General features: G+C 37.4%; 2 protein-coding genes across 3 annotated transcripts in view; one reads left to right on the top strand and one right to left on the bottom strand.

The window, feature by feature from the left end:
* LOC106053671 (isochorismatase domain-containing protein 1-like) overlaps positions 1-17,615 on the top strand; it is an 18,244-nt gene extending 629 nt beyond the window's left edge. Inside the window, exons 1-5 of one of the 2 annotated variants that reach the window (XM_013209267.2) lie at positions 114-326; positions 12,970-13,017; positions 14,252-14,413; positions 14,989-15,105; positions 16,086-17,615. In XM_013209267.2, coding sequence (XP_013064721.2) covers positions 201-326; positions 12,970-13,017; positions 14,252-14,413; positions 14,989-15,105; positions 16,086-16,232 — 600 coding nt within the window. In that variant the 5' untranslated portion in view covers positions 114-200 and the 3' untranslated portion in view covers positions 16,233-17,615. Of the gene's footprint in view, positions 1-113; positions 327-12,969; positions 13,018-14,251; positions 14,414-14,988; positions 15,106-16,085 lie in introns of those variants that run through there. The other variant, XM_056006656.1, reaches the window with a different exon arrangement.
* The window catches only part of LOC106053670 (lissencephaly-1 homolog), a 20,790-nt gene continuing 15,335 nt past the window's right edge, over positions 16,723-22,177 (bottom strand). Inside the window, exons 12-13 of the mRNA XM_056006655.1 lie at positions 22,000-22,156; positions 16,723-21,173 (exon numbers count right to left, since the gene is read on the bottom strand). Of these exons, the coding sequence (XP_055862630.1) occupies positions 21,100-21,173; positions 22,000-22,156 (231 nt within the window). The 3' untranslated portion in view covers positions 16,723-21,099. The remainder of the gene's footprint in view (positions 21,174-21,999; positions 22,157-22,177) is intronic.

Genomic DNA, 22,177 nt, shown 5'->3' with positions numbered 1-22,177 from the left:
CTTTGAAAGAAAAAAAAATTTGGTGATGAAACTTACATAACACCTCCAAGTTGAAAGTTGAAAGGGCAATATTTTGACTTCCAGTAAGAATCTACATAGATAGTGCAGTGAGTTACTGTGTAGATTGGCTTTAGTAAAATTGTCAATAACAATTTAATACTATAGACAGATCTAGACTAGATTTAGATGTACAAATTATAATGGCTAATAAAAAATTGGGAAATATCAAGTTAAACGAAACCGTTCTATTTGTGTGTGATATTCAAGACAAATTCAGAAATGCTGTTAAATATTTTATTGAAATAGCCCAGATTGCCAATCGACTGGTGAGTGAGACTTGAGACAAGTGTGAAGTGAGTGTGTCACCACTCAACTCACTCAGACTCACTGTTAGTTATTTACTAGTATTTAGATCTAGTAAATACCCTAGTAAATGATATACTACTGTGAATACTCTACTTACTCTTGAATACTCATACTGAATGAAAGATCTAAGTCCTTAATCCTAGTAGATCTAGACTAGACTGACTAGTAGATGTAGAAATACTAGAAAATTAGAATCTATATAAGTATATAGATGGTACTCACTCACTATAATAATAAAGTATTGTATAATAGTAATAATAGTGTACTTTGAATAGACTTTGATTATTATCTTAATGATTATGACATATAATATTATAGAATATAGGATAGTCCTAGGCCTACTAGGTAGTAGTAGTAGTAGATCTAATAGTCAAATAGTGTCTATAACCCTAGTGGCCTAGTACAAGTATGTATATATATATATATATATATATATATATATATATATATATATATATATATATATATATATATATATATATATATATATATATATATATATAGATGATATAGTATAGACTGAAGTATACTATAGTATCTAATATAGTAAAGTAAAATAATTTCAATATTTATGAACAAAATAAATAAATACCACAATGTCTTGAAATACACACTGATGGTCACTGATCACATTAACTTTGATGATCTATAATCACTTGGCACAGACTTCTTAAATTTAAATTAATTTAAACTGAACTGACACAACAACAACAACTGCCTTAAACAACTGCCTTACACAACTACAGGACTGACTATTAACTGTCTTGCTACATGGTCACTCGTTAACTGACTTGCTCCCATACTTCGGGTCATTCATACTAGTGTTCACAATTCATACTATCACTCTCTATATTCAACAAAATTCACCTAAATAAAACAAGGTTAAAAAAGTTCAATATTTTATCTGTGACAATAGTCTACAGCTTTGCCTAGATCTAGTAAAAATTTATTTTTATTATTATTATTAAAAGGAAAAGCATAGCATCAATATATTAACCTTTGGCAGTGTGACTGTCTTTCAGTTTGTGTCCAAAAGATTTTAATGTGTACCGGTATTTATGAGTCTATAATATTTTATTTCCATGTGGCTACACCAACCCAGTTGTTACCTAGAATCTAGACTATATATATTATATAGTACATCCAAAGCCAGTGTCTACTTAGAGTTCTATCTTAAGTCTTATGTTATAAGTTACAGACGTTTCTTCAAAGAAGAAGGTAATTAGGGTCTATGTATGTTCTCATTTTACCATCTGTACTTGTCTTCACCAGTAGCTTTTCTCATGGCCAGATGTTTCAAAACAATTACTGCCAAGTGTTCTTCGTTATTAAATGGCAGTGAAGGAAAGTTGACTGGTACACTGCTAGTCTTAAATGTCTGTGGTGGGCTTCTTCTGTTATGTCTTTTACCAAAAAAAAAAAGTGTCTTTGAAATAAATGGTATTCCTTCATCTAGGGCATAAGTTCCCTACTCAGTGTGGCTAGTGTTCTGTTGTCACAGATAAATAAATTAATTACTGTAGACATTAATTAATAATAACATTAATAATTAATAATCTTTTTAAAGTTCTTAAGACTGATATCTACTAGGAACTTTAACAACTCGACCACTTCTAGTTGTCTTGACTGGCACAAGTTCTCTAGATGTTGATCTATAACTGTCTGTTTCATTTGTTCCAACAGTTTGCTGTTCATTGTCTTCATCAGTATCGAAACTCTTGTTAAAAAAGCATTGATTTTGTCTGTAGGTTTTTCCATCGTTTGTCTTTATGATGTAAGATCTGGGTGATGAATGTTTTTTGACGACAACTGTTTTCTGCCAAGTTTGTCCTAGACGAACTCTCACTTTCTCTCTGACAGAGTAATCTTTAGGTAGTCTTGCTTTTGCATCGTATTTCACTTTGCTTCTCATCTGTCGTTCTTTTAGTAATGTCTCTGCATTTTCAGAAACTGATGGTTTCAATAGTTTGGGATCAGTCGGAATGATGTCCCTGAGTCTTCTACTCATCAGCAGTTGTGATGGTGAATACGGCAGTCCGCTTATCAGAGTATTTCTATACTCGAGCATAACAAGATATGGATTTTTCCCACTTTTGTATGCTTTGTTGAATATCTGCTTTACGATACCAACGTACACCTCACTTTGACCATTTGATTGAGTGTACCTGGGGCTTGATGTTGTTATCTTAAAACCCCACTCAGAAGCTAATTCTCTATAATGATAGCTGTTGAATGGCACATTGTCACTCACTTGCCATGTCTAGCAAAAATACCTTTCAGTACCCTGATAACACATTCTGCTGTTTTGTTCTCCAGTCGTTTTATTTCAGGGTATTTAGAGAAATAGTCAACAACTAGTAAGTTCAATTCAAACAAATCTGTCGCAACCTTTTTCCATGGTCTGTCTGGTACAGCATGAGGTAGCAATTTTTCCTTCACATTATTTCTTTTGAATGTTGAGCATTTCATTATTGTCGAAAATATATCTTTGGACAATCCTGGCCAAAACACACTCTGTCTTGCCTTCAATCTGGTTTTCTCAAGACCAAAATGACCTGTGTGCAACTTGTCAAGAATTTCATTTATCATACTTGAAGGAATTTCTGTTCTCATAAAACAATATTCCATTCTCTTCATGAATACTGTCTTCAAATGACCAATACACTTTTACTGTTTCATGAACTTGAGTTTTTAACTTTTGCCAACCTTCTCTGACATAATTAATTAGTTTCAATTTAGCATCAGATTCAGTTTTCTGAGGAATTTCTTTTATCTTCTGATCACTTCCGGGAAACGTTTCTGTTGTGCCATGAGTTTTCATAAGCGTATCATCATCTGGTCTCGATTGCTCTTGACCATGTAATAGTTTATCATCTTCATGCAATTGAGAACCTGATGTACAAGTAGTTGTTAGTTGATTTCTCTGCATCAACTCTTATGGAACTTCATTCTGCTTGACATCATGTACTTCGACGTTTTCTTTTGCTTCAATTAGTTTCAAAGCAATAGATGTCTTTATACCTAAAACTGGGTTTATTTCGTTCTTGATCACATACAGATCATCTTTGACTTCCACATCATCGACTTTAAACGTGACCAATGCAACTCCCTTCAGTACTAATACTTCATCCCCCTAATGCTCATAGGGTAGTATTTGAGTGCTTTAACTGACTAACAGTTTCTAAAGTGTTCCACATTGACTCTGATATCACATTAGCTTGTGCTCCTGTGTCAATCTTCATTTTGACTATTTTTTCCCATAATATTGACATCAACCATCCAAACTCTGACATTGTTGTCAGTACCAATTGCCTCAAACCACAACTCATTTACTTGGCTTGCATGATTTTCATCTTCCATTGAATCAACAGCCTTGAAATGTTTTGAATGACATTGTGCGGCGAAATGATTTCTTTTTTTTTATTTTCGACATGTCTGTCCAAATGCTGGGCAATTGTAATTTCTATGAAATATCTGCAATGTCTAATGATACTTGTTACTTGATTCTTTGCCATTTTTTCCTGTGAGCTTTTGACTGGCTTTCCATTTTCTGTCTTCTTTAATTTATTAGCAGCATCCACATGTAGTCCTTTCATATCTATCATTTGGTTCTGGGTATGCTCCTCAGCACGAATTATGCTTGCTGCCTTCTCTAAAGTTGAGTCTACATCTCTCAGAAGTCTCTCTCTCACTCGATCCAACCGTATGCCACATACCAATCGATCTCTGATGAGTTCCTCTTGAAGGTTGTCAAACTTGCATTCTTTTGCCAAATTCCTCAAATCAGTATAATACTGTTCAAATGTTTCACTGTCCTTCTTATTTCTTGTGAAGAATTTAAATCTGTCGTACACAGTGTTGGACTTAGGCAAAAAATGATTCTGAAACCTTTCAATTACTTTGTCTACAGTCTCATCTTCACATACTTAAAAAGTATTGTAGATGTCTCTAGCAGGTTCACTGATCAGGTGTAACAAAAAAGCTTTCTTCAATGGCTCAGGCTTCGTATTCTTTTCAGTGGCGACCATAAACAGTTCAAAACTTTGTCTCCATTTTTTTCTATCTTCCAGATAGATTACCGTCTAGTGATCGTCCCGAGACATGACGTTAAACTGCGCTCCTCTTTCCTTAGCACTTTTGGAGCTCAAAAGTGCCCTACTTCTTTTCTATCATTGTGTCTGCCTCCTCTTTTCCTAAGTCTGCCTTCATTGATCATCACACTGTCTCCTTAACTTTAAATTCTCACTACGTCCTAGACCAGTCTGTTTGCCGTGGACTGCGACGGGTAAGGGGGGATAAAGAGATCCTGGTGTTTGAGTGGTGGCTATCTGAGGATAAACCACAACAACACAATACTTTGGCTCCAAGTTCCCCTAGACCTGAGACCCAGATGGCCCGCTCTGGGTCAACCGGCTGGTCATGCCGAGCTACCAGCATAGGTCGTCGACCTATGCTGGAGGGCGGTGGCTGGAGGGTCAATCAGGGAGCTGCTGTATCGGACACATGTCCGATGTAGCAGCTGACTGAGTATAGCACCTGTGTAGCCCTGGCGGGCTCATTCTGGACATCCGAATGGCCCGTCCCCTTGTTGGACTCGATGGCGGGTGGGGAGCACAGGTGCCGAATTAACCAAAATATATATGGACAAAAAAACACACACAAAACTACTTGCCCCAGACCTATGTCTGGGCAAGAAACGACGAATTGACGATAAAAAAGAGGAGGTCCCAAAAAGCTGTGCCACCTGGCCATCATTTCTGGTGGTTAGATGCACAGAGGAGGGAAAAAGCCTGACCAAGTTGAGCCCTTTTATTATCTATAAGGGACTCAAGTCAGTAGTGGGAGAGCCCAAGAGTGTGTCTAAGCTACACAAAACAATGGAACTCCTTGTAGAAGTAGACAGCAAGACACACTCTGATGGGCTTTTAAGATGCAGAAGACTCTGTGATCTCCAAGTGGAAGTCATGCCACACAAGAGTCTGAACACCAGCAGAGGTGTAATCAGCTCTAGGGACCTACTGGAATGTTCCGAGAAGGAAATAGTGGAGGGCATTGAAGGAGTCACCCATGCCCGGCGCATTACCAGGCGCAGGGAGGGTGAGGAGGTCAAAACCGCCACTATTATCCTCACATTCGGAACTAGGACACCGCCAGAGTATGTGAAGGCAGGATACCTACGAGTTCCAGTGAGGCCCTACATACCTAACCCCATGAGGTGCTTCAAGTGCCAGGGTTATGGACACGGCGCGGCAGTCTGTAAGAGGAACACTGTGTGTGCCAGATGTGCTGGAGAGGGTCATGAGGACAAGGGCTGCACAGCCCAGTTCAAATGCCCAAACTGTCAAGCTGGCCACTCAGCCTACTCCAAGGACTGCCCTGTGTGGAAACAGGAGGTTGCCGTGCAGGAGTACAAGGCAAGAAACGGATGTACCTTTAGCCAGGCGAAATCGGCTGTACTGGCCCTACCCAAGGGCCAATTCGGCTTGACAAAGACCTACGCCCAGGCTGTTGCTAAGAAAGGAAGATCCATAGCCACACAGACGGACACATTGACCCCACCACCCCCTCCTCCTCCCCCAACTCAGAAGAAAACACCGCCAAAGAACACACCTCTGAAGAAACAAGAAAGCCCTGTTGTCATGCTAAAGAACAGGTTCTCTGTGCTCGCTGATGAGAGCATGGAGACTGAGCAGCATGTCAAAACCAATACTCCGGGAGAACCCGGAGACATCATGTCTGACACAGGTTCTCCTCAGAGAACCCAGCCAGACACCCCAACCTCTACTGAGTTAGAGGTTGACCAACTCCCTAAGGGGAGAAATCAAAGCGGAGATGATGCCCGAGGTGAGAGAGGAGGAAATAACCTCCGCTCTAACCAGAGGGATCTCCCCTCTCTAGAGAGAAAGACTTCCCCCAAAAGGGGGTTGTCCTCCTCTCCATCCAAACCCAAGAATAAAAATACCAAGGTCACTGGAATAAAGGGAAACCTCTCCGGGGGCCTCCCAAGGCCAAATAGCTCCAAGTAGGTCATCTAGAATAAGCCATGGATTCCAGAATTGTACAGTGGAATTGTAGAGGCCTCAAGGCCAATTACGAGGAAATGCAGCTACTGATGGACTCTGAGACTCCTGTAGCTGTCTGCTTACAGGAAACATTTCTAAAAGATTGCATCAGCTTCCGAAGCTACCGTGCTTACACCAAGAATGTTGAGGATGCAGAGAGAGCATCAGGTGGAGTCTGTATCCTTGTGAAGGATAGCATCCCCCATGAGAGGGTAGAACTACAGACCACACTACAGGCCGTAGCAGCTAGGATAACCCTTCACAAGGTTATCACTTGCTGCAGCCTGTATCTACCACCAGGCGCTCCATTAAACCGAACAGACATGGAGGACCTATTGAAACAACTCCCCCGGCCTTATTTAATCCTTGGGGATTTCAATGCCCATAACACCATGTGGGGATCCAACAATACCGACACAAGAGGTCGTATGCTGGAGGATATCTTCCTCCAACATGATTTATGCATACTTAATGATGCATCACCGACCTACTTGCACCCAGGAACTGGATCATTCACATGCATTGACCTCACCGTATGCGTCCCCGGACTTCTGGACGATTTTAAATGGTCAGTTAGCAATGATCTACGGGGAAGTGATCACTTCCCAATCATCATTACTAACAATCTCCCTTCATTGGGACGACCTCAGCGGTGGAAACTGAATAAGGCCGATTGGGAACAATTCCAAAAAGATGCTCTGAGGATATCACAGAAAATATCCTCCATGAACAGAACCCAGCTGATACCTTTGCTAGCAAGCTACTAAGTATAGCCAGGAAAGTTGTACCCCTAACCTCTGCAAATCCAAAACGGCCTAGCAAACCATGGTTTGATACAGCTTGCAAAAGTGCTATTGGTGATAGGAAAAAACGACTGGCTGCATTTATAAAGAATCCTTCCCAGGAAAACCTAAAGCTATTCAGGATAGCTAGAGCAAAGGCTAGACAAACCATACGGTCAGCCAAAAGGAATTCCTGGAGTAGTTTTGTCGGCAGTCTGGATGCCAAAACTTCTGCTAGAGCGGTTTGGAAGGCAGTAAGGCGAATCAAAGGGAAAGAATCAAATGCAATAGGGCATTTGAAAAACCAAGGACGAACTGTCACGTCCCCCAGAGAAATAGCTGACTGCCTTGCATCCTCAATAGCAGAAAAATCATCCACTGCACACTACACGCCAGAGTTCCAAAAAGTCAAAACCAGGGAGGAAAGACACCCCATTGATTTCAGGTCAGAGAACAATGAAGACTACAACAAACCGTTCTCGCTTGAGGAACTGAGGGAATCGCTGGACAAGTCACATGACACAGCGCCTGGAGAAGACGAAATCCATTACCAGTTCCTCAAGCACCTTCCCGAACCCTCATTGGCAGTCCTACTAGGGGTCTATAACTGTGTGTGGCAAACAGGCGCTTTCCCAAACAGCTGGAGGAAAGCCACAGTTATACCGATACCTAAACCGGGAAGAGACGGCTCTGACCCAGCTAACTATCGACCAATAGCACTAACAAGCTGCATCTGCAAAACCATGGAAAGAATGATTAACAGTAGGCTGGTCTGGTACCTGGAAAGGAATAAAGTGATCTCAAACTACCAGTGCGGATTCCGGCAGGGGCGGACAACAAACTGACCACCTGGTAAGGCTGGAAGCTTATATTAGAAATGCATTACTCAGAAGAGAACATCTAGTAGCTGTATTCTTCGATATAGAAAAGGCCTATGACACAACCTGGAAACATGGCATTCTACGTGACCTGGCGCTTATGGGGCTTAAGGGACACCTCCCCCGTTTTGTGGAGGAATTCCTGAAAGATCGAAAATTTCAGGTCCGAGTGGGCAACTCCGCTTCTGACACTCATGACCAGGAAATGGGTGTACCCCAGGGCAGCATTCTGTCAGTCACCCTGTTCAACATTAAAATAAATAGCATCATAAATGCGCTGTCCCCTGGCATAGAGTGCTCTTTGTATGTTGATGACTTTGTCATTCTTACTTATGGGAAAAACATGAACACCTTAGAAAGGAAATTACAGTTATGTTTAAACAAAATTCAGGGTTGGGCAAACTATAATGGTTTCAAATTCTCTGACTCCAAAACAGTTAGTATGCATTTTTGTAATCTAAGGGGGCTCCACCCAGACCCTGAACTATTTATACACAAAAAGAAGATCCCTGTCGTGAAAACTACAAAATTTTTAGGCCTCACCTTAGATTCCAAATTTAATTTTCTCCCCCACATTAAGGAACTTAAGAAGAAATGCCAAAAGTCATTAAACATACTAAGAGTACTCAGCCATACGGACTGGGGAGCTGACAGAGATACCTTGCTGCTGCTCTATCGGAGTCTAATTCGATCCAAGCTAGACTACGGATCCATAATATATGGAGCAGCAAGGAAGTCGTACCTAAAAATACTGGAACCAATACAAAATGCTGCCCTGCGTCTCTGTCTCGGCGCGTTTCGTACATCACCTATCCCAAGTCTCCATGTGGAGGCTGGAGAACTCCCCATGGATATAAGAATGAAAAAGCTTGCAATGCAGTATATAGTCAAGCTAAAATCCAACCCCACGAACCCTGCTTTTGACTCCATATTTAACCCCACAGAGGTAGAATTATACAATCGAAGGCCTAACGTCATACAGCCGTTGGGCCTTCGAATGAGAGAACCCATCCAAAATTTAACCCCACCCATTGACCAAATCTCTAAAATAGAAACCCCTCAGAATCCTCCTTGGCTAATGAATAAACCTAAATTAAATTTATCCCTCCTTAATTTCAAAAAAGAAAATACAGACCCAAGCATACTACAAGTCCACTTTAGGGAACTGCAGGAGAGCTACGGAGATTGTGGCACCATCTACACAGACGGATCCAAAATGGAGGGAAAGGTCGCGTGTGCCTGCTCCTTTCGGAACAAAACAATCTCCCGTAGACTCCCCGATGGCTGCTCCATCTTTACGGCCGAATTGCACGCAATATTGCTTGCACTTATGGCCGTAAAAGCATCAGAAAGGAGTAAATTTATAATCTGCTCCGACTCCAAATCTGCATTGCAAGCTTTGGGGCGGATGAAGACTGACATCCCATTGGTACATAAGAGCCTGAAGCTGTTGGACCTAATAACAGCCGACCGTAGGGATGTCACCTTCATCTGGGTCCCCTCCCATGTTGGCATTGAGGGAAACGAAGCCGCAGACAGAGAAGCAAAGAGAGCCCTAAATCATGCGGTGTCAGGAACCCAAATTCCCTACTCGGACCTGAGACAAAGTATTGCCTCTGCCACCTATCGAGAGTGGCAGAACCGATGGGAGGCTGAGACTCACAGTAAACTCAGGCAGATTGTGGCGGATGTCAGGTGGCGGCCCACATCTAAGGGTCTGACAAGGCGTGGTAGCACAACCATGTCCAGACTTAGGATTGGCCACACCTACATCACGCACTCTTTTGTACTGAAGAGAGAGGAGCCCCCACTTTGCGAGTACTGTGACTCTCGCCTCACCGTGGAACATATCCTCGTTGATTGCCCCAGATACCAGGATGTCAGGGCGAAACATTTTAGAGCCACTAATCTAAAAACACTATTTAATAATGTCGACCCTGGGAAGGTACTGGGCTTTATTCGGGAAGTGGGGCTATCTACGAAGATCTGATTTCTGAATTTGTGAACATGCACTATTAACATTAGATTTTTACCAAATATTTAAATTTTTACTACCTTTACTATTTTAACTGTGAATAGACCTTAATTTTAATTATATTACTGTATAGAATCTGGCCCTTGTTGTTTAGAGAGAGAGAGTAGTCCTTAAGGGACTGCAGGCACGACATGGCCTAAATTGTGCCGATGTGCCTCAAATCAACAAATCAAATCAAATCAATCATGAACACCTTAGAAAGGAAATTACAGTTATGTTTAAACAAAATTCAGGGTTGGGCAAACTATAATGGTTTCAAATTCTCTGACTCCAAAACAGTTAGTATGCATTTTTGTAATCTAAGGGGGCTCCACCCAGACCCTGAACTATTTATACACAAAAAGAAGATCCCTGTCGTGAAAACTACAAAATTTTTAGGCCTCACCTTAGATTCCAAATTTAATTTTCTCCCCCACATTAAGGAACTTAAGAAGAAATGCCAAAAGTCATTAAACATACTTAGAGTACTCAGCCATACGGACTGGGGAGCTGACAGAGATACCTTGCTGCTGCTCTATCGGAGTCTAATTCGATCCAAGCTAGACTACGGATCCATAATATATGGAGCAGCAAGGAAGTCGTACCTAAAAATACTGGAACCAATACAAAATGCTGCCCTGCGTCTCTGTCTCGGCGCGTTTCGTACATCACCTATCCCAAGTCTCCATGTGGAGGCTGGAGAACTCCCCATGGATATAAGAATTAAAAAGCTTGCAATGCAGTATATAGTCAAGCTAAAATCCAACCCCACGAACCCTGCTTTTGACTCCATATTTAACCCCACAGAGGTAGAATTATACAATCGAAGGCCTAACGTCATACAGCCGTTGGGCCTTCGAATGAGAGAACCCATCCAAAATTTAACCCCACCCATTGACCAAATCTCTAAAATAGAACCCCTCAGAATCCTCCTTGGCTAATGAATAAACCTAAATTAAATTTATCCCTCCTTAATTTCAAAAAAGAAAATACAGACCCAAGCATACTACAAGTCCACTTTAGGGAACTGCAGGAGAGCTACGGAGATTGTGGCACCATCTACACAGACGGATCCAAAATGGAGGGAAAGGTCGCGTGTGCCTGCTCCTTTCGGAACAAAACAATCTCCCGTAGACTCCCCGATGGCTGCTCCATCTTTACGGCCGAATTGCATGCAATATTGCTTGCACTTATGGCCGTAAAAGCATCAGAAAGGAGTAAATTTATAATCTGCTCCGACTCCAAATCTGCATTGCAAGCTTTGGGGCGGATGAAGACTGACATCCCATTGGTACATAAGAGCCTGAAGCTGTTGGACCTAATAACAGCTGACCGTAGGGATGTCACCTTCATCTGGGTCCCCTCCCATGTTGGCATTGAGGGAAACGAAGCCGCAGACAGAGAAGCAAAGAGAGCCCTAAATCATGCGGTGTCAGGAACCCAAATTCCCTACTCGGACCTGAGACAAAGTATTGCCTCTGCCACCTATCGAGAGTGGCAGAACCGATGGGAGGCTGAGACTCACAGTAAACTCAGGCAGATTGTGGCGGATGTCAGGTGGCGGCCCACATCTAAGGGACTGACAAGGCGTGGTAGCACAACCATGTCCAGACTTAGGATTGGCCACACCTACATCACGCACTCTTTTGTACTGAAGAGAGAGGAGCCCCCACTTTGCGAGTACTGTGACTCTCGCCTCACCGTGGAACATATCCTCGTTGATTGCCCCAGATACCAGGATGTCAGGGCGAAACATTTTAGAGCCACTAATCTAAAAACACTATTTAATAATGTCGACCCTGGGAAGGTACTGGGCTTTATTCGGGAAGTGGGGCTATCTACGAAGATCTGATTTCTGAATTTGTGAACATGCACTATTTACATTAGATTTTTACCAAATATTTAAATTTTTACTACCTTTACTATTTTAACTGTGAATAGACCTTAATTTTAATTATATTACTGTATAGAATCTGGCCCTTGTTTAGAGAGAGAGTAGTCCTTAGGGGACTGCAGGCACGACATGGCCTAAATTGTGCCGATGTGCCTCAAATCAACAAATCAAATCAAATCACCGTCTAGTGACAATGGTTTAGGAGGATCAAATAATTCCATTATTCATATAGATTCTAGATTCTATGTCTAGATCTAGATCTAAAACAAAATGAACTATTGACACCACTTGATACAAATAAAATGTACTTTTAGCAATTTAGAAACCACTATCTGTTACCAGCACTTTAAACCAATCTGACACCAAATCTGACATTAAATCTGACACCATCCCACTTCTGACACCATGTTCTGTTGTCTCAGATAAATAAATTAATTACTGAAGACATTAATTAATAATAACAGAGACTTTGTGTTTATACAAGTAGACATAGAAGGCTATCTTTTTTATATTACGTCGCATCCTTCTTTATCACAAAACATTCACAACAAACAATGACACAATATTAACATATTTGCTCAGTTAGTGTATTGCCCAAGTCAGCACATTCTTCAGAAGATCATTATTAGTAGTTTGGAGTTGCCATCTTAAGCGCCATATCAAAGTGCAGGTACCTTTGGTGGAAACACTTGAGAAGCCTTCTATTAGTTATTATTATTATTGTTGGGGCTTAATTTTTTCATCAGGAACTCAAAGTTCAAGAAGTTCTTTTGTTGACATTATTTATATGAGTAGCTTGAATGATTCTCCTTGACTAAGGGAGTGAATGTTGGAATGTTATGTGTCATGTGTGTTAAAGTGTGTAAAATAAATTCACTCATGAATCTGGCGTTATAATGTTGCCGTTGTTTATGGTTATCAAATGTAGCGTTTATAGTCTATACTTTTTACAAGATTACTTTTATTTTCACAGACAGAAGCATCAAGAATATTGGAAATCCCTTTGATTGTCACAGAACAGGTAAGTAGAGGATTGCTTTATGTCATGTTTTTCAATGGCATTTAATATCTCTACTTCTAAGCATGGGCATACCCATGATTTTTTTCTTGCACACATGCATTTTTTTTTCAGGGTGCTGGCTACACACATGCTTCTAACACTTGTCAGTTCAAAAGTCTTAAGTCTTCAGATAAAACCTTCTTGTGATTGTTAATAAGAGCAGTTATGTTTATTTAAAAAAAATAGTACAGGTATCATTTGTTTGTTTGTTTCACATATTTCAGATGTTCATTAAGAATTGAAGATTATTACATCCCAGCTTAAACCCCTCAGAAAATCGATGCATGGTAGTGGGCAGAGTTTGAACCCAGAACCATGGAGATGACAGTCCAAAGTGCATATCACATGACTAGGCAGTCAGTCACTTGTATCACTCTTGCCATTTTTTGGTAATTCTGCGCGGTATTCAAACGGAGGTAATAACTAAACTTCCAAGTAATTGTTGAACACAGGCGAAGACCAACAATGTAATAAGACGCTCAAAAACACCATCCAGTGATCTTCTTGCTAAGTCAGAGCCTCAGGTTGTTTTCAGTAATATTACTTTTGGTCCTTTAAACCAAATTTTACATTTTAGAAGTACATTTTATCAATGGCATAATAATTAGTTTTGGAGAGTAGTGTTGCCAAATTACGTGACTTATGTGAGTTCTTAGGTGCCTCTCTTTCAGTGTTTCACAAACTTTGCACATTCTGAGTATTTAGCGGAACTCTTAGCTTATTTGTTTAAAAAGGTTAATTCACTTGGTGGCCTACTAGTTAATTATTCCAGAAGTTGTTCCATTTCAGGACTAGTGTTTCACTGAACACAGTTTGGAATCACTGGTGTATTTGAACACAATGAACAATGACCTCAATAGTTAGTTTTGCTTTCATTATACAGCATCGTACAAAATCTATTCCGAAATGTTTACATCATTGTTAATCTTTTCTTCAAGTTTCTATATTTACCTTCATTTTCTAAATATTTCTAAATTATATTTGTTTACATCATAACTGGTAGCTCTCCAAGGTCTTTGAGACTTTTTCAATCTAACAAGTTTTTTTCTTACACTTGAACATCTCATACACCTGGCCAGCTGCTATGTATGTTGTCAATCATGACATCAGGCCTTTTTTGTACATTGTTTATTGTCAATGCATTTGTTTATTGTTTATATAATTTTTTCTAAACCCTTTAATTATATGTTTTCAGTACCCAAAAGGTCTTGGCAGCACTGTGCCTGAAGTTAATATTGCCAATGCAGTTGGAGTGTTTCCAAAGACCAAGTTTAGTATGGTCATACCAGAAGTTGAGGAAAAGTTGAAGACATTATGTTCAGGAAATGTTCGGCATGTCATTTTATGTGGAATTGAGGTTTTGATCTTTTCTACATGATCTTTAAAAAACTTGGTTATGTTCATTTATTATGTATCAATATGGAAAGTGGTGGTATGTGGATTTAATTGTTGGCTGCAGAAGTAATGATTCTGTGCTTGCATACTGCTGTTATGCTTAGATTTTGTTTTACTCAAGATTTGAGAGTGTAATTTTGTTCATTCTAGCCATCTGTTATGAGTTTTAGGTAGTTAGTTTATGTTAGTTACTTACAATCAAAATTCATTGGATTATAAAAAATACATAAGAATCTTTAAAATACCTGCTTAAGCATAAAGACGTGTAGATCTGAAGTATTTTTTTACAACCATAATCTTTTCTGATCTTTGACAAAAAAACAACAACACTGCTTTATATAGGCTGCTCAAGAAGTTGCAACAAAATTGTTTTTTGATTATGATTTAAAGAGAGATAATTTACAATAGAGTTATGATATCACTTCACTAGAATTTTTAAGGATGAAAAGACCAGTTGCATTTTTTTTGTGACAACTGAATTAATCTCAAGATAATTTTTATCACCATTTTAATTTTTTTTTTCCTGCTCATATCCAGACACATGTGTGTGTGCAACAAACTGTTATCGACCTATTAAGTAAAGGCATTGAAGTTCATGTGGTTGCTGATGCTGTTTCATCCAGGAGTCAGATGGATAGAATTTTTGCTTTAGAGGTAATACAAATAAACTTATTTTTTTAAGGTACTACTTAATAAGGTACAATAAACAAAATACAGCATTTTAACTTGAGCTTTTTAATTCCTGTTCATTTGGTCAATAGTATTTTGAAGCTTAATTGATTAAGCACACTAAATGATGGAGTACCACAAGGATTACTTTTAGCCCTTGTGCTGTTTACCATGTCCATCGTCAGCTCAACAATGTTATAAGCTCTCCTGTATTTTTATATCACTTTGCCTACGATTCACAATTGTATGATACTTCCACTCCCTCGAAGTCTGGCAACCAGAATTTTAAAGGGGGCCGTTGTAACTTTAACATCCATGGTTAACAATTAACTCAAGGAGAATAACACTGAAGTCATTCAAGTAAGCACTTTAAGCAATAAAATGAAATTGGAGTGTCCAGACTCAGTTATCATAACAAATTGAGAGGTTCATTTTGTGGATACTATCCATAATCTGGGAATTTCGATTTAAGCACAGCTTCTTGCTGCTGATGATCAAATATGGCTTATTGAACTAGTCAGTAAAGTAGCTGGCTGACCATAGAAAAAATATTGACCTTAAGAGTATTTACACATTTATTTTTGTATACATACCACTCATGGCACCACATAACCAACCCAAAGCTGGCCACTATCACCTTATTCTCCTCACAAATTACCACTGGACAGAATTATCACCTTATTCTCCTCACAAATTATCACTGGACAGACTTATCACCTTATTCTCCTCACAAATTACCACTGGACAGACTTATCACCTTATTCTCCTCACAAATTACCACTGGACAGACTCAAAACTGCAAGGGATAAGAAAAGGCTTTAATAGTCAGCACTGACTGAGGGAATTGAATTTTTTCTATGGAGGGTTTATAGATCAAGTGTTCACAAAATACTTTTTTTTCAAAAAAGTATTTTTTAATGTTTTTCTTGTTTTCTTCTATTTTTTTTTTGTTTTGTTTTTCACAGCGCTTCAGACAAATGGGGGCAATAGTGACAACCAGTGAAGCTGTATTGTTACAGTTGGTAGGGGACAAAGACCATCCAAAGTTTAAAGAGATTCAAGGCATCATTATGGTCTCAGCACCTGAATCTGGTTTAGTCAATAAATTGTAGCCTGATGTCTACAATTCATTACAACCTATGATCAAAAAACTGTTTCTGACATTCCTTATTCCTATCTGCTGTTGAAATAGTTCAAACACCCATTATTATTGTTATATTTTATGGATAAACAAATCAAAGTTTTTTTTACATAAAATAATTATGCGTACGATGGATTGCTATTAACAATGTTACCTATTCAGTCAACACATTTTACTGATTTTCAAAGGACTAGTTTGAATCAAATAAATGGTGCATATTGAAAGCTCATTTTATTAAAATGTACAAACCATTCAAACGATGTTTGTTCAAATGCTTGCTCCTAGTATTGGTATCTTAAGATTAATTTAGATTACTTCCATGCTCATCATAATAGAATTACTATAAATAGATTAATCTAGATTACTTCCATGCTCATCATAATAGAATTACTATTTCTTGCAAACCAATGTTTCATTTAATATGAGGAAGTAGACGTCTATGTTGAAACAAGAACACTGTGTGTTTTCAATAGAGCTATTTATTGACTGACTATAATCAGCAAGTAGGCGACAAAAATAAAAAGGTTACACACATTAATTATCATTAATAAATTATATTGAGTTTTACACCAAAAATAAAACATATGCATATATAAAAAAAATACATGAGCTCACCAACAGAAGCATTCAAGACAAAGACATGATTGTTTTTTGTATGCACATAGCATTTTCTATTAAAGATAGGAAGAATGAGATAGGGCTTGGTCATGTCTATAATAAACTCTTCATTTTCTTCTCATGAAAACTACTGCATAATGGCAACCTTACAACAGGTAGCTATAAGTCAAGAGCTTTTTATTTGTCAAAAATGTAGGGCTCCAAGGGTTGGAAACCAATCAAAATTTCGAAAGTTTAGTTTTCGTCCCTAACTCCACATTTTTATTACAGGTATTCGAAAAACTCATTCCAAACCTTTCAACTCATTAGAAGAAAGCAGCTGAAAACTGACATTGGTGCAACTCGTAGTTTACTGTGTGCCTTAGACAAAGTCTAGGGTGTTAAATAAGCTTTAAAAACCAAGCTATTTTAATGATTTGTGTAACTTCAGATGATTGTGCTTTATGTTTAGACAAAATACCTTTAGCAACATGGAACAGACATCACACTGACAATAAACTAGTTAGTATACAACAGTTAATAAACTAATGATAAAAAGATGGTGAACAATAAGTATATATCATGGTTATAATAATCTTGGGTTGATCTTGAGTTTTAAAAATGCTACTGAAATAATCGTTTAGATGCACACATCTTTTAGCAGTGCAGCAGTGAAAATGTAAGCTGATATTATTCAAATATGATTGATTTTCAATACATTGTGTTACTCTCTGTATATTCATACCCCCCCCCCCCCCAGCCTCCCCCACAAAAAAAAAACAACACTTTTTAAGCTAGAAGCACTGTACCTTTTTTTTTTTATAACCAGGAAATTAAAAAATCTTTGTGCAATAGTAGTGCAACAACAAACAGCTTGATAAGAAGAAAATTTTAACTTGCCAGGTACCAGTATGTTAAATAATTTAAATAATTGTTTTTATGCACATACATTGAATATATCAGGACATCAGCATGTGATGAGTGGAACTGTTTTCCACCAGAACTGCACAAGTTACTGACTTTGAATATTTCCTATTCTTACAATGAGTTTGATGATGTGTAAGAAATAGAGAAATAAATTCACCCCAATGCAACAAAAGACATGGTTTATACATCTTTGGACCATACAAGAAAACATTGAAGGATGTGCAGATGAATCAAATGTTATATACATTCCATTTAATGCTTCTAGATAAGGACACCCTCGTCCACTGGGGATATACCAAGACACAGGAATAAGTGTATCATTCAAATGCAAAGCTTTTATTGCTATTTAAATGACAAAAAAAATGATTTAACACCATTTCACTTATCTAATAGATATCCGCCCAACTGAAGAGATTTTTTATGTAATAATGAATTGGCTTACTTTCTTTTCCAATGAGTTAAAATTTGTTTCTGTAAGATTTACTTAAGGCATGAACTAAATATCTTTTGTGTAAAAGCCCTGTGCTGAATGCTTTAGTCAAGTTTTTCTTTTTTAACAGCACCCATACTTCAAACTTCATCTACTCAATTTCTAAAAGTCATTTTCCATTAAGTTTAATTATCTTCCTAAACAACTTATTTTATAGTACCGCTAATACATTATGTTATAAGACTATTTTAAAAATAATTACCATTTTTCTAGTTACTAAGACTATTTAAAAAATAATTACCATTTTTCTGGTTACTAAGACTATTTAAAAAATAATTACCATTTATCTGGTGAACTGCCAATGGAGATTTCCCTAAAAAGAAGTAACAGTTGAGTAATGAGATTGATGACAGAAAACGAGATTAACACTAACAGTATAGAAATAAAACACTTTGGCAAAATTATAAGTACCAATTGATTAAACACACTTTGAAAATGAGTTTACAATAAAAAGCATGAATCTTATAAATAAAATGAGATGAAAACATAATGAGGGTGAGACACATACTGGGTTGCTGTCCTCTGCCAAGCTAACTGGGCAGTTTCATAGGAAAACATAGAAACATCATGAAATTGGAAACTGCAGGTAAAGAGACAACAGAAGAAGATATCACACAAGGGTACATGAACATTTCAACGCCTGAAAAAAAAACAAAATTGCACAAAACCTTTCCTAGGTAACTAGAAGGTGGGCTAGAAGGTAGGAAGAGAGAGAATTGGGAAATAAGAATAGTTCATTCCAGCCCCTGATTTCTGTTTTCTTTCAAACTTGGTTTCATTTTCAGTGAACTTTATATACTAGGATTGTTAAAGAAAATTTGATGACTCAATTATCACTTTGTCAACTAACCTGAAGCTGTAAATTTAATGTACTGAATAGTAGAATGAATTAAACATTATTTTAGACTAATGATTACAATAGTTATATTCATTTCTATCATTGTGTTCAACTCAAAACTAACATAATTGTTGGTGTTTTTTTGTTTTGAATTATACTACTGGCCAAAACACAATCTAAACCTAAATCTTTTATCTTCAAACTTTGACTTCAACTAGTTCAACAAATAGATTCAACAGAACAAAAGAAAATGTCATTAAAAAATGATACAGACAGCTGTAATAAAAGCCATATAAAATATTAAAAACTGAAAGACTATTTGAACTCAATTTGGGGACCAGTGCCGCCCATTGATAAGATCATGTAAGACTGTCACAACATTACATTTGCTGGAGAAGCCAGATGACATTTAGCTGAACTTACAATGCTTTAAAAAGGAGAGCCTTTCTATTAGTTAACACAATTTTATTTAAAATTTTAATTCAATATAAATTAACAGTTTAAAAATAATACAAACTCCATTCTTTGTGATGACTAATGACATTTATTTTTCTTCACAATTAAGTGCAAAAAAAAAAATATAGTAATAAAAATAATAATAAATCATAACTTGCACTTTTGAAGAGATTTCTACAAACAATTATGCATCTATTTACATTGAATTATATATACAAGCTAAGTCTCATTAAATGAAACAAAACGTCGTCAGTGCATCTCAGTACTTCAGTTAAGACATTAGTATTAACTGTCAAAACAGAAGAAAACTTGGCCTGGGCATTTTTTATATGCACCAATTCAACATGAACAGTTAAGCTCTTAAATGTAAGAACTAAAAAAACAATTTTTGAAGGATTTTTTTGTTTAATATTTGTACAAAGAGGCGAGGTCAACACAGCCTACATTTGCATAAATGCTGAAATGCACTGACATTTTTAATGGGTGACCTGCTCAGTGAAGTCTGCCATTTGAACCTTCACGGGGGTTTTATGTATTCGCTAAAACATATACTGTCAGTGGCTAGATAACACAGACATAGATTTGGCCATTCTGAACTGAAGCAGTAGAAATACATTTGAGTAAGGAATAGTAATGAGAACAAGTCTACTATGGCTAGATAATCCTTTGTGTCCATTGGCTTCATTGAACTCTCTAAACAAAGTTCTGAAATCAATTCTGCTTTACTGATTTAGTGTTACAAACAAAGAAACATGATTTCAAAACAAGCGATAGGGATTGCAGCAAAAGGGGGGGGGGGGGGGTGAGTTGCCAATTGGAAACGAGAGGGGGAAGCAACTAATGAGACTACCAACTGGCAGGAGGAATGAACTCTTGATTGTGAAATATTTATGAGAAAAGAAAGTCATTTATGACCGAAAAAAAAAGAAGGTAATTAATTAGAATAATTTTAAGCAGCACGTTTAAAACATCAACACTAAGAAATGCCAATTACATTGATATCACAAATAAAAAAAAAGTGAAAACTATGGAGTCCTTCAGGTACATTTGACCATCATTGTTTAGTTTTGTTTAAGGATTTTATGCCTTTGTGTGTTATTACTAAGAGTCAGATGAATAGATCTGTTCAAGAAGGGTATTAAAAGAAAAACAGCTCAATCAACAGCTTTAGACCAAAGTGTCATGCATTACACACACACACACAAGAAGATCAATTTTAATATATTGACCATTGGATACCCATATTGTAAGTTGTTAAGGATTTATCATTTAAAGACCTGGGAATGTTTTGATTTGGTTTTCCAAAAGAAAACAAAAAATGGGGCAAGGTGAGAGCTTGAGGCAGCCAAAACTAAGATGGTATGGTACATACATTTGAAGTTGAACTGAAGCACTACAACATAAAGTCTGTTTGGTTTTAGATTAAATAAATAGATTTTTCTTTACAGCCTTTGCGTCTTGTCTTAATCTGTCTGTGTGGCAGGTAGTTCTTATTTCCCTCTTCTCAGCGGTACAACCCTGGCTGTTTTTTTAACGGCATTCCCAGACTTTGACAGACTGGTCAACACTTCCTGTGATCACATAAGGAGCATTTCTATGCATATCTGGAAGAGAGCATAGAGGACATATAACTTTCAACACGCTACCTTTGACTAACTAAAATGGGAATTCAATAATTAAAAGTAGATTAATAATTAACATTCTAAACTATATGTTACTCTTAAAATTGTCATTGTATTAATAGGAAATAACAATTCCTAAATATCAATATCAGACTTGTAGGATGTATAGTATATATATATATAGTTAAGTATTATGTACAATTCAGTATTTCAACTGTCGATGTATTTCAGAATCTTTAAAATTAGGTTTTACCTTTTATACTATTTTATTTCAGCTACTATGGGATAGAAGACATTTACAGTAGGCTACTAATGCAATAATAATTTATATGTATAATTGTTTTTTCTCTGAAAGATATTGAAACAAAAGTGCTTCGGCCTCAGTTTATAATTCTACCCAGGACATTTTGAAGCTTGTTTTTATTCTTAAGACAATGTATACATTTTTGGAAACAAGAAATGTATTTTTTAAAGTGTATTTTAAATTTGGTGAATTTTTTAGTTTTAGAATCTTCTGTCAACTTTTTTTTTTAAACAAACACTGAGCACTGCATGATTTTCTACATGTTAACATGGAGAGATAAACTGATGGCAGCTTGGATTTATTAACCAAATGTACAACCATTATCAAATCACAGAGCCACTGCCTGAATCATTTTTTTAAAATGTTTTTAAAAATATATATCCATACATTGCACCTACATTGTGCATTTGTACCTTTTCAAAACAAAAATAATTTCTGTAAACTTTAAGTAAATATGTATATATATATATATTTTGTATAAAATAGAGAGAGAAGTCTTCTCACCAATAGAAGTCACAAAATGAGGGTGTGCAATCAATGTCTTGTGGTTACGCTTGTTTTGTATGTCCCACACTCTGATTGTTTTGTCATCAGAGGCTGATAAAATAAATTTGCCACCTGGATGGAAGACAATGCCTCGTATCCAGTTGTCATGACCAGCCTGAAAGAATAGAAGCGAATC

The sequence above is a fragment of the Biomphalaria glabrata genome, chromosome 12 (genome assembly GCF_947242115.1).
Source record: "Biomphalaria glabrata chromosome 12, xgBioGlab47.1, whole genome shotgun sequence".
Taxonomy (NCBI): Eukaryota; Metazoa; Mollusca; class Gastropoda; family Planorbidae; genus Biomphalaria; species Biomphalaria glabrata.
Note: the sequence above shows the minus strand (reverse complement) of the source record. Positions and strands in the feature narration are given on the sequence as shown.